Source organism: Papio anubis, chromosome 17 (assembly GCF_008728515.1).
Source record: "Papio anubis isolate 15944 chromosome 17, Panubis1.0, whole genome shotgun sequence".
Taxonomy (NCBI): domain Eukaryota; kingdom Metazoa; phylum Chordata; class Mammalia; order Primates; family Cercopithecidae; genus Papio; species Papio anubis.
In genome coordinates this window covers 65226315-65239017 of record NC_044992.1, presented here as the reverse complement: position 1 = coordinate 65239017, position 12703 = coordinate 65226315, and the positions used below count along the sequence as shown (strand labels likewise).

The 12703-nt window shown below is 55.4% G+C and overlaps 1 protein-coding gene across 3 annotated transcripts in view; it reads left to right on the top strand.

The window, feature by feature from the left end:
- The window catches only part of SDK2 (sidekick cell adhesion molecule 2), a 312881-nt gene that overhangs the window by 254225 nt on the left and 45953 nt on the right, over positions 1-12703 (top strand). For 2 of the 3 annotated variants that reach the window (XM_031657173.1, XM_031657175.1), the window contains 7 exons: positions 1265-1363; positions 2341-2535; positions 4771-4972; positions 6264-6367; positions 6899-6969; positions 9139-9274; positions 12206-12262. In XM_031657173.1, the coding sequence (XP_031513033.1) occupies positions 1265-1363; positions 2341-2535; positions 4771-4972; positions 6264-6367; positions 6899-6969; positions 9139-9274; positions 12206-12262 (864 nt within the window). The remainder of the gene's footprint in view (positions 1-1264; positions 1364-2340; positions 2536-4770; positions 4973-6263; positions 6368-6898; positions 6970-9138; positions 9275-12205; positions 12263-12703) is intronic. The other variant, XM_031657174.1, reaches the window with a different exon arrangement.

Below are 12703 nucleotides of genomic sequence, written 5' to 3'. Positions count from 1 at the left end.
CGATGCATCCCTTGCCCCCTCCCATCTCCCCGCACACACCCCCACCTACTGCCCCCCACAGACATTTGCAGGAGCCAGACCAGAGTGCAGAAGGAAGCCCAAATACCATATGTTTGCATATGCTAACATTATTCATCAAGCTAATGAACTGTTAAATTAAATATGTTCTATCCTCCTGCCTTGACAGATATACCCTTATAATGATCTGGAAGGCCAGGTTCAAGTTTAGAAATCTCAGGCTGGGCGTGGTGACTCACGCCTGTAATCCTAGCACTTTAGGCAGCCGAGGCAGGCAGACCACTTGAGGTCAGGAGTTTGAGACCAGCCTGGCCAACATGGTAAAACCCTGTCTCTACCAAAAATACAAAAATTAGCCAGCTATGGTGGCACACGCCTATAGTCCCAGCTACTGGGAGGCTGAGGCAGGAGAATCGCTTGAACCTGGGAGGCAGAGGTTGCAGTGAGCCGAGATCACGCCACCGCGCTCCAGCCTGGGCGACAGAGCGAGACTGGGTCTCAAAAAAAAAAAAAAAAAGGTTTGGAAATCTAAGACATCTTGTCATTCTGTGCTGGAATGCGGCAACACAGGAAGCGTGTCCCCTCCCCAGCTACCCCCGCCGATCCCCTGCCCTGTTCTCTCCTCACCCTCTCCTTTGACCCACTCCATTCAATCTTCATCTCCACACCTGCAAAATAGCTACCCCTTGGCCCTCCCTGGAGGCAGGGGTGCATAGCCTACCCTCAGGGGGGTGGATGTGGGGACCAGGTCCATGCTGCCCCTGGAAGCATGCTTAGGCTCTCCAGGCAGGGAATTCCAGGGTCCCAGGATTCCAGAGCAAGGTCTAGAGAGAGGAGTGGTGCAGGCTGGGGGTGTCCATTTCCCATTACCCCACGGACACTTCACCCCATAGGTGGAAGGAAGTCAGAACAGGACCTTCTGAAGCACAGACACATCCATCCAGGGCCCACGCGCCCAGCTCTGAGGGTAACCCGGTTCTGGGGCGTGTATACAATGAGCAGAGGAGGCTGGAGCTTCAGGTCCCTGCCAAATGACGCCTATTTTGAGGGCAGAAAGCCCCCTTGGTTCCATGTTCTTGCCCCTGGCTCCTAACACAGTGTCAGGCACAGGGCAGCACTCCACAGAAATTCACTGAGCTGGGCGGCCCCTTCCCCTCCACCCTGCCAGGCTGCTCTCCCCGAGCTGGGCTCATCCCCAGCTGAGCAGCAGCCTCATCGGTTGGCCTCTTCTCCTTTGCCCCTCCAGTCCCAGGACCACCCATGGGCATCCTGTTCCCAGAGGTGCGGACCACATCGGTGCGGCTGATCTGGCAGCCCCCTGCTGCCCCCAATGGCATCATTCTTGGTAAGCCTTTGCCCTTTCCGTGCCCCGGCTGCAGGAAGGAGGAGGAGGCATGAGCTGTAGAGGAGGCCACTTTGTTACTGGCTAGAGGGAAGAGTAGGTCCAGGGAGCCTCCACATCCCCTCTCGAATGGGATCTGAGTGTTAGTCCTGTTAGAAGTTCCAGGGTGTCAGATTATCTTCTGGAGGGCAAGATCAGAGTCCAAGTCCCCTAAGAATCATGGGTTGGCTTTGTGTCTCCAAATGTCCCCAGGCTCCCAGCCTGCCGGCCATCTGGTAAACCTCGGACGCTGTTCCTTAGCATGGCCAAGTGAGGGCACACTGGCCGGCTCAACACAGCCGGAAAAAGAGTCCCAAGGCGCAGGGGAGAGAGGCTACAGATGGGAAGCTTCATCTCACGCTCAGAGTTCCCCCAATACACACACCCAGGGCTCCCCCAACACACACACGCAGGGTTCCGGTCGGCAGCTGCGTGAACTTGAGCAAGTCTACTCCCCTCTGCAGCCTGAGTCCCCTCACCTTTAAAATGGGGGCTTGGACTACCTGTGCCTATTCCAGGGTCTCAGTCCCGACCTCACGCACCACCTGCCCTAGAGCAATGCCACATCCCTAAGACAGAGTGGAGGCAGGAAGGGCAAATGCGTTAGCCCAGAAAGACCTGGGCTGGGATTCCAGCTGTCACTTACCAGCAGGTGATCTGACCTCCCCGGGCCTCAGTTTCTTCACTTGGGGCTGTTATGGGGGTCACAGACACTGTGTATAGAGTGCCTCTCCATGCCACCCACAGTCCACCCTCCCCAGGTGGCAGCTGAAGACCGGAGAGTGACCCAGAGGCCTCAGGCAGACAGACCACAGCCAAAGTGACCACAGCACGGTGGCCATAGCAGACACAGCTGTGGCTTTGGACGGAACAACCCTTTCCGGGGCCCTAGGGGCAGCTTGCCTTGCTTACCATAATAGCCATGTGCTTCCTTCCCACAGCTTACCAGATCACACACCGGCTCAACACCACCACGGCCAACACCGCCACCGTGGAGGTGCTGGCACCCAGCGCCCGGCAGTACACAGCTACGGGTCTCAAGCCAGAGTCTGTCTACCTGTTCCGCATCACGGCCCAGACCCGCAAGGGCTGGGGAGATGCTGCCGAGGCCTTAGTGGTGACCACCGAGAAGAGAGGTGACTGCCCACAGGGACCAGGGGAGGCCTGGGGGGCAGCTGAGGGGTGTCAGCCAGTGCTCTGAGCTGCTCCTAGTAGATGGCTGGTATGAGCCGCAGTGCCCTGAGTGAGAATGGAAGGTGGGCCCCAATCTCTGAAGTCAAAGTCAGCGAGGGGTCTAGTAGACTCCCAGAGATGGGCTGCAAGTTCACTCCCAAGGACTCTGCTCTGGTCTGGTTTCCTAAAGGGAAAGTGTGTGGCCAGGCTCAGTGGCTCATGCCTGTAATCCCAGCACTTGGGGAGGCCGAGGCAGGTGGATCACTTGAGGTCAGGAGTTTGAGATCTGCCTGGCTGACATGGCGAAACCTCGTCTCTACTGAAAGTACAAAAATTAGCCAGGCGTGGTGGCGCACACCTGTAATCCCAGCTACTCAGGAAGCTGAGACATGAGAATCACTTGAACCCGGGAGATGGAGATTGCCGTGAGCCAAGATCGAACCACTGCATTCCAGCCTGGGTGACAGAACAAGACTCTAATTTAATTAATTAATTAGTTAAGGGAGGGTTAGTGACCATCTTCCCTCTCCCCTCCCCACTCACAGCCCTGGCCTTGTCACAACAGATGGGCACAGGATCAGTGCTGCAGCCTGGAGCTCCAGCTGCCGCTGCACTGCTGCCCTGAGCTGGCACCGTACCTGACCTTGGGCTCCCCAAAAGCAAGCCTTGGACTTGACTGGCCTGAAAGGGACATTAGAAAATCCTCTCAACCTGGACCACATAGTGAGACCCCCATCTCTACAGAACATAGAAATATTAACCATAGGCCAGGCATGGTGGCTCACACCTGTAATCCCAGCACTTTGGGAGGCTGAGGCAGGTGGATCACCTGAGGTCGGGAGTTCAAGACCAGCCTGGCCAACATGGTGAAACCTCGTTCCTACTAAAAATACAAAAATTAGCTGGGCGTGGTGACGCACATCGGTAACCCCAGCTACTTGGGAGGCTGAGGCAAGAGAATCACTTGAACCTGGGAGGCGGAGGTTGCAGTGAGCCAAGATCATACCACTGCACTCCAGCCTGGGCTACAGAGTGAGACTCCATCTCAAAAAAAAAGAAATATTAGCCAGGTGTGGTGGTGTACATCTGTAGTCCCAGCCATTCAAGAGGCCGAGGTAGAAGGATTGCTTGGATCAAGGAGTTTGAGGCTGCAGTGAGCTATGATCGTGCCAATGCACTCCAGCCTGGGCAACAGATACAGACCCTGTCTGTGTTTTAAATAAAGAAAGAAAAAGGAAGGAGGGAAAGGGGAAGGGGGAGGAAAAGGGGAAGGGAAGGGAAAGGAGAAAGATGGGAAGGGAAGGGAGGGAAGGGAAGGGGAGGGGAGGGGAGGGGAGGCGGAAAGAAGGAAGGAAGGGAGAAAGGAGAGAAGAAGGGAGGGAGGGAGAAGGAAGGGAGGGAGGGAGAAAAGAGAGAGGGAGAAAGAGGAAAGGAAAGGAAGAAAAGAGAGAGAGAGGGAGGGAAGAAAGGAAGGAAGCAGGGAGGGAAGGAAGGGAGGGAAGGAAGAAGAAAATGTACTCAGGAAAATCCATTTGTATAGTGCTTCTCAACTGGGGACTACTTTGGCCCCAGGGGACATTGGACATGTCTGGAGACATTTTGGTTGTCACGGTGTGGGAGTGCTACTGGCATCAAGCAGGTGGAGGCCAGGGACACTGCGGAGCATCCTGCAGTGCACAGGAAGCCCCCACCACAGAGGCATCTGTTCCGAATTCCAGTACTGCTGAGGTTTGAGAAGCCCTGCAGGAGGGGCGGGGCAGTGAGGCTGGGGAGAGAAGGAAGCCAAGCTCGGGCCTGGAATGAAGCAGCGTCCCTCGTCCCTCGTAGGGAAACGGCCTCATCCTGCTCAATCGGGGACAGCGCAGGGCCAGGCTCGGCCTCGTTTCAGGCAGGAGCAAAGGAGCTGGGTGGGTGTTTGTCCCTCCTCACCGTCAGTCCTTGCTTAGGGCTGCGCTGAGGAGCTGTAAGTTCCCAGATCCTAGGGCTCTGGGAGTCTGAGGGTGGGCCTCTGACCCGGAGAGAGGTGCTGGCTGTACCCAGGTGTGAGAACTTTCAAGGATCCTGCGTGCACAGAATTGGGCTGGGAAAGGGACGCCGGGCCTGAGCCCAGATCACCTCCTTTCCTCCCTGGAGAAAGTCCAGCCCCCTCCGCTACGGCCTGGCCCACTCACCTGCTCCTCCCCCTCTGCCACCTCCAGACCGCCCGCAGCCCCCCAGCAGGCCCGTGGTGCAGCAGGAGGATGTGAGAGCACGCAGCGTGCTGCTGTCCTGGGAGCCGGGGAGCGACGGGCTCTCCCCTGTGCGCTACTACACCATCCAGACCCGCGAGCTGCCCAGCGGCAGGTGGACCCTGCACTCGGCCTCCGTGAGCCACAACGCCTCCAGCTTCATTGTGGACAGGTGAGGCCCAGGTCCATGCCAACATCCCTGCCTCCCCTCTCCCCGCCAGGACCAGCGGCGCTCCTCCACTGGGTAGGGGGCCTTCTGGAAACACCTCCAGCCTGCCCCAGCTCTCCTCCTGGCATGCACCACCCAGGTGGCCTCCGCGTCCACTCTCACCCTCCCGAATGAGCTCTATCCTGCTCTCCTTCACTCTGTTCTCTCCAGAACCCTGTTAGGTTGCCTCTTAATTATCTATTTCTGAAGCCTAGAAGTCCCCCTTTAGCGAAGTGCCTGTCATCCTTCATTAGTGATTCTTCCAGCCGCGTGGCATCTTCCTCTCCAGCTTTAATAGGGGAGTGGAGTGTCACTCCGAAATTCTAGCTTCAATTTAATTCTGAGTGGGTTGTATTTTTTATATTCCAGTTGATGTGACTGGGAGTTTTGAGCAATACTTTCTTCCCCACCTCTCCCACCCCCTATAAATCTAAAAGAGAGGCATTTACTCCGAGAGGAAGTAAGGCTTATAGAGATGAAGTACTGCTTAACTCTTGAGAACCTCAGCTCTTCCCTAATTTACTACATTTGAAAGAGAGGCTGGGCACGGTGGCTCACGCCTGGAATTCCAGCACTTTGGGAGGCTGAGGCGGGAGGATCACTTGAGGTCAGGAGTTTGAAACCAGCCTGGCCAACATGGTGAAACCCTGTCTCTACCAAAATAGAAAACTTAGCTGGGTGTGGTGGCACGTGCCTGTTATCCCAGCTGCTCGGGAGGCTGAGGCACAAGAATCGCTCGAACCCGGGAGGCGGAGGTTGCAGTGAGCCAAGATCGCACCACTGCACTCCAGCCTGGGCAACAGAGTGAGACTGTCTCAACAACAACAACAACAAAAAAGACTCCATCTCAAACAAAAAAAAAAAAAAAAAAGAGATGGCAGTTTGTGGGGCAGCAGAGGAGTGTGTTCCGAGTGGAGGTATTGGTGCTTTTGTGGCTGCATGGTTCTCCGAGGTGGAGAAGCTGCAGGCATTTTCTTCCCGGGAACCTATGGCTTACAACTGGGGCTAAAGGCACCCCAAGCTGGCATGGTCTGGAGGACCTGGTCTAGGTGCTTGGGACTCCTGGGGCCAGGTCCCAGTTTGTCCTCTTTGTAGCAAAGCTCCTTTCTGAGCTTCAGTGTGCCCTCTGTGTAGTGGGCCAGCACCCCACCCCCTTTCCCGAGCAGGGGCGGATCACAGAGACTCCCTGTTGAGGGCCTGGGGGCGAGGCCTTTAAGGAGCACCTTGGCTTATTGGCCCTGATTTCCCCCTACAGGCTGAAGCCCTTCACGTCCTACAAGTTCCGAGTGAAGGCGACCAATGACATTGGCGACAGCGAGTTCAGCGAGGAGTCGGAGTCGCTGACCACCCTGCAGGCCGGTCAGTACCCCTTCCCCAGCAGTCTCTCTGTCAGCCCACTGGCTACCTCCCGGGCACGGGGCATTCTCTTCTGGGGGGAGGTGACCTCCAAAGATGAGAGGGGCGTGGGATCCACTGGGCCCTTCCGCTCCCGGGGTAGGGTCTCAGGGAGGCTTGGACCAGAGACACCTTTGCCAAGGGCTCAGGCTCCCAGGCCCAGCCTGGCCTGTGGCGCATTCCTTCCTCGTGTCCCACAAGCGGCCAGTGAGTGGGACGAGAGTTCCCAGCAGCAGCAGAAGCGGCCTGTGGCTCCGAGGGGCAGAGTGGAGGGGGCTCTGGGACCCTTGGGTTTGGGCCGGGTCGGTTCACAGCCCCTGCCTCCCTCCCCTTTACACCAACCCCTTGTTCTGCAGCAGTTGGGCCAGCAGGCATGGAGGGTGATGCAAGCTGGACCTGCCCCTAGTCCAGTATTAGCAGAATCTGGCCCCAGTGGGTTCCTGGGGGGCTTGAAGCTGTGGCCCCCAGAACCCACCTGTCTGCTTCTCTCCACAGCCCCCGATGAAGCACCCACCATCCTCTCAGTGACGCCCCACACCACCACCTCCGTGCTAATCCGATGGCAGGTACGGCCCAGCAGGCAGGAAGCTCCATGAAGACCCAGACGAGCTCTGCTCTGGGACTGGAAAGCCAGCAGTCCCCACCAGGGCTGCATGGAGCCCCCAGGTTCTCTGCCCCCAGAGCACCTGGGAAGCCATGAGAAATCCAGGCGTGTGCATGCGATAGAACAGTCTATATACCGCGTGCCCACACATGCACACTCACACAACACACCTCATTACACTCTCCACATAGTCACATCAGGCAGGTGCTATCATCCCCTTCTGCAGACGACCACTGAGACTCAGGGAGGGGACGCGAATGGCCCCAGGTCACACAGCCCGTGAGTGGCAGGGCCAGGTGTATTAGCCTCAGGCCTGCTGAGTCCTCGGACTGGAAAGTGCTTGGTGCTGTCAGGGCCCCCAGAGTCCCCATGAAGCCCCACTGGTCAGTGAAGGGATTCCTCATAGAGACCTATGCCCATCACCATCACTGTGCAAGAAGAGAGGAAATGCCCCCCTTCGTCCATACCCCTTCCAGATGCCCACTCTTCACTGGCACTGCCTGCTCTGCCATGGCCTGGGGAAGACCAGGCCAACCTCAGCGACCAGGCTGCTCAGGGGTCCTGCCCCGCGGGGCCCTCCTGTGCCCTCTGAAGTCTGCCTTGGCTCAGCAGGTCACCCACATGAGAGGGACCCCTGGCAAAATCCCATCTCTACTAAAAGTTCAAAGCACTGAACTCCTGTCACCACTTCTCCAGATCAAAGGGGCAGGCACTCCCCTTCAGCCATCTGCCGCCCCACAAAGGGAAAGCCCTTGAAGACAAAGCCAGGAGGGCCCCCCCCCCCAACCCCCCGCCCCACAGCCTGAGACACAGCCTCAAGGAGAGGACGCTCCCTTAGATGAACATGACTTAGTGCATCTGTGACCAGGACGAGGCTGGAGCAACGTGGCGGAGGGGGCAGGGAGGTGCCCGTGGCAGCTGGGGAAGCCATTAAGGAGCTAACAAAGGCTGAGTTGTTTCAGCAGGTTTTTGGTTTTTGGGGGTTTTTGTTTTGTTTTGAGACAGAGTCTTGCTCTGTCACCCAGGCTGGAGTACAGTGGCCCGATCTCGCCTCACTGCAAGCTCCGCCTCCCAGCTTCACGCGATTCTTTTTCCTCAGCCTTCCAAGCAGGACTACAGGCATGTGCCACCACCCCCAGCTAATTTTTATATTTTTAGTAGAGACGGGGTTTCACCATGTTGGCCAGGCTGGTCAGCCCGTTCTTTATAAGCAGTATCATTAAGAAGTAGTTTCCACCTTCTCCCGAAGCCTGTTCTCCAGCTAAGCTGTAGACAGGAGAGGAAGCAAAGGAGAACTTGATGAAGGGGTGAGGGGTGCACTCACCCTTGCTTGTACTAAGAGTAGGAGAGGGCTCAGCTTGCAGGAAACACCAGAAAGTATTATCCAGGCAGGGACCAGCAGGCCTGGGAAGGCTGGTGATCGGGTGAAGGCAGCCCTTGAAGACAAAGGAACTGAAGGAGGAGCGGCTCTAGGAAAACAGCTGTGTGCTCCAGGCCCCAATGATGCTGTGTGATCTTGGGAAAGTTCCTTTACATCTCTGAGCCTCAGTTTCCTGCTTTGGTAAAAGGCGATTATGGATTCCTACTTCCTTCCTTCCAGGGAATGCTGCAGGGGTGAAATGGCCTCATCAGAAGTGCTTTGTAAATTTAAAATGCTCAATATTATCTTGATTTATTTTCCTGGTTAAAACACAGTCCCGGCCGGGCGCGGTGGCTCAAGCCTATAATCCCAGCACTTTGGGAGGCCGAGACGGGCGGATCACGAGGTCAGGAGATCGAGACCATCCTGGCTAACACAGTGAAACCCCGTCTCTACTAAAAAATACAAAAAACTAGCCGGGCGAGTTGGCGGGCGCCTGTAGTCCCAGCTACTCGGGAGGCTGAGGCAGGAGAATGGTGTGAACCCGGGAGGCGGAGCTTGCAGTGAGCTGAGATCGCGCCACTGCACTCCAGCCTGGGCGACAGAGCGAGACTCCGTCTCAAAAAAAAAATAAAAAATAAAAAATAAAAATAAAAAAATAAATAAAACACAGTCCCTGCTCTGTGGCTGCAGGAGGCATGATGAGAGAGCGTGGGGCGGGGTGGGCGGTGGTCCAGGTCCCCTCCTCATCCTCTATTCCCTTCCCTGCAGCCGCCAGCAGAGGACAAGATCAATGGCATCCTCCTGGGCTTCCGGATCCGATACCGGGAGCTGCTCTATGAAGGACTGAGGGGCTTCACGCTTCGAGGCATCAACAACCCAGGCGCCACATGGGCCGAGCTTACCTGTGAGTGACACTTGGGAGCCGGGGGAATGGGTGGGACAGGGTGGTCACCCTCACCTTCCCGATCTGGAGCTCTCAGCTTCGTGGAACCACTCTAACCTGAAACCCTGCCTCCCTCCCCTGTCTGTGCCTCTCCTTCCTCCCATCCCATTCATTCATTTACTGAATATTTACTGAGCACCTTCTATGGGCCCTGAGACACTGTGGGGCACACCGATGATCCAGACAGGCAAGGTCCCCGCCCTCTTGGAGTTGCAGGCTGGAGGAGGAGCCAGGCGAGCTGGGAAGGAAACATTCTAAGAGGGCCTAAAGCCAGGGCCAGGCAAGGCTTACCTGACACCAGCACTGGTGCTAACACAGAAGGATGATGCCAAGTTAACCAGGACAAAGAGACGGAGACAGCCTGGTGCATGAGAAGGAGCACCCTGCCCTTGAGGGACCAGAAGCCTCACCTGGTCACACCCCAAAAGCAGTAGTCCTGGCCCCCTTTTTTTCCTGGGGGAATTCACTGCCCTGCCTGTCCTGGGGACCCAGCCTGCCCCCTGGAGTGAAGGAAAGAAAGCAGGGAGTTCAGGTGGAAATGTCAGGGAGGGCCGATGCCCAGATCACAGCAAGGGAAAGATGTGTTTGGACTTTTGTGTTAGGAGCCACTTTGGTGGCATGAGGATGATGGCTTAGCCATGGTGGGAGGATGGGGAGCCAGAGACAGGCACCTAGCTGGAGGCTGCTGCAGTCACACAGCAAGAGAGCACGAGGTAACCAAGGCTTAGGCTCGGGGTGGACCGAGGCCAGTCTGGGAGATGATACATGGTGGGCGCAGATGCTCCAGGACGCCAGGTTTTTTGGGGGTTTTTTTTTTGGTTTTTGGGGTTTTTTTTTAGACGGTGTCTTGCTCTGTTGCCCAGGCTGGAATGTAGTGGTGCAATCTCAGCTCACTGCAACCTCCACTTCCTGGGTTCAAGTGATTCTTGTGCCTCAGCCTCCCAAGTAGCTGGGACTACAGGCGTGCGCCACCATGCTCAGCTAATTTTTTTTTTTTTTTTTTTTCTAGTAGAGATAGGGTTTCACCGTGTTGGCCAGGCTGGTCTTGAACTCCTGACCTTAAGTGACCTGCCCGCTTTGGCCTCCCAAAGTGCTGGGATTATAGGTGCGAGCCACCGTGCCTGGCCTGTTTTTGGTGTTTCAAAGTAAATCAGTCACTCACATAATAATTATTTAGTATTCCACATTGGCAGACAGTTAGGTGCATTTATGACAGTTAAGAGCTTTAGACAAAATGCTGCAAAGTGGTGCAACCAATAAAATATTTTACAGCACAGCAGATAGCAACAATAATTAGAACACCTTGGTACATAATGAAAGAAAAAACTGAGGTTTTTCCCAGTGGCTCAAAGCTGATGTTCATCTACACCTTTGGCTTGTTTGGGTCTGAAGTGCTTGTGTTCACCTAACATTTGGACTCAGACCACTAGAGATTTTTATAAAGAGCCTCCTTCTCTAAATATCTTCTATCCACCTACCTGGGACTCCATGACTGATGCATAGAAGAGAGCAGCAGGCAGGGGTACCCCAGAGGACTGGGTACTCAGGTGGGTGTGGGACACTCACCCCAACAGACTAGCAGGAGAAGGGGGCAGTTTAAGAGCCTCTTCTTTTTTTTTTTTTTTTTTCCTTTTGAGACAGAGTTTCACTCTTGTTGCCTAAGTTGGAGTGCAATGGCACAATCTCAGCTCACTGTAACCTCCACCTCCCGGGTTCAAGCGATTCTCCTGCCTTAGGCCTCCTGAGTAGCTAGGATTAAAGGCACCCACTATCATGCCCAGCTGATTTTTTGTAGTTTTAGTAGAAACAGGGTTTCACCATGTTAGCCAGGCTGGTCTCGAACTCCTGACCTCAGGTGATCCACCTGCCTTGACCTTCCGAAGTGCTGGGATTACAGGCGTGAGTCACTGTGCCCGGCATTTTTTTTTTTTTTTTTTTTTTTTTTTGAGACAAGAGTCTTGCTCTGTCGCCTAGGCTAGAGTACAGTGGCATGATCTCAACTCACTGCAACCTCTGCCTCCCAGGTTCAAGCGATTCTCCTGCCCCAGCCTCCCAAGTAGCTGGAACTACAGGCATGCACCACTATGCCTGGCTAATTTTTATATTTTTATTAGAGACCAGGTTTCACCATGTTGGCCAGGCTGGTCTCGAACTCCTGACCTCAGGTGATCCACCCACCATGGCTTCCCAAAGTGCTGAGATTACAGGCATGAGCCACTGTGCCCAGCTCAGCCTCTTCATTTTCACATTTCCTCCCTTGGTTCTCCCAAGCCTTTTGTGCCTGTCTTCTAGTGAGTTAGCAGACAACAAAATGATTGAGCATGTAGCAAAGAAATATTAATACAAAAACTGAAGTAGCTGATCTGACAGCATGCCTTTTTGGTGGACATTTTTTCTTTTCTCTTTTCTTTTTTTTTTTTTGCCCATATATGCTTGTGGTTGTGATTTTATATTGCCTGTGTATAATACAGTCATATTTCCTAGTAGTAAAATTGTTTGTGGTTCATATGAGGAAATTAACAACTCCAGTATTTCATGCTGGTTTCCAGGAACTCTGCCCTGAAACAAGGAAGACAGTTGGGGGTGAGAGGGTCCCCCAGAGATGTCCCTAGAGATGCTGGGCTACAAGGGGCTCACGTCACCTTGGGCCGGGGCACACCAGGGTGGAGGGTGGAGGCAGACTGTCCAGGGAGCCTCCACCTTCCCCTGCCACCACTGCAGTGTTATCCTGGCCCGTAACTCAGCACTGGAAATCTGGAAACACTCTTTCTGTCTGTTCACACCGTCAGCCCCGCCTGGCCGGGGTTTCTTTGTGGGTGGGGATGTGTGGGCACTAACCTCCTCTGTCTGCTGTCTCCCTCTGCGCCCCGCCCCGGCACCCCCACCCCATAGCCATGTACTCCATGCGGAACCTGAGCCGGCCCAGCCTCACCCAGTACGAGCTGGACAGTAAGTCTCCTTGCATGGCGGCTTCATTGCGGGCCCAGGCCTCCCACGGGGACTGGGAGTGGGGCCTCGAGAGACCTGATCACAGCTGAGGAAGTGTGCCCACCCCAGGGGGCTTAAGGAACGGGACTGCCCTGAACACAAGTGATAACCCTAAACACGTGGAAAAGTAGGCCGATGCCAGGGAAAGTCTCCCTCAAGCCTGCCCTCTGTCCGGTGTGGGCTGGAAAAGGGAAGTGTGTAACCCCATGCTCTGCTGGGTGGAGGGACAGTGACAGCGGGGCCGCAGCAGGAGCTGTTGGACGCTGCTGGGTAGGTGGGCAGGTGTCCACGTGGCTGCTGCCCCATCTAGTCCCATTGAAGGCACTTCTTGGCCCAACTGGGTCTTACAGTATGGCCCCGCACCTGGAGGGAGGTGACAGCAGTTTTAGTCCGTCATCCTCC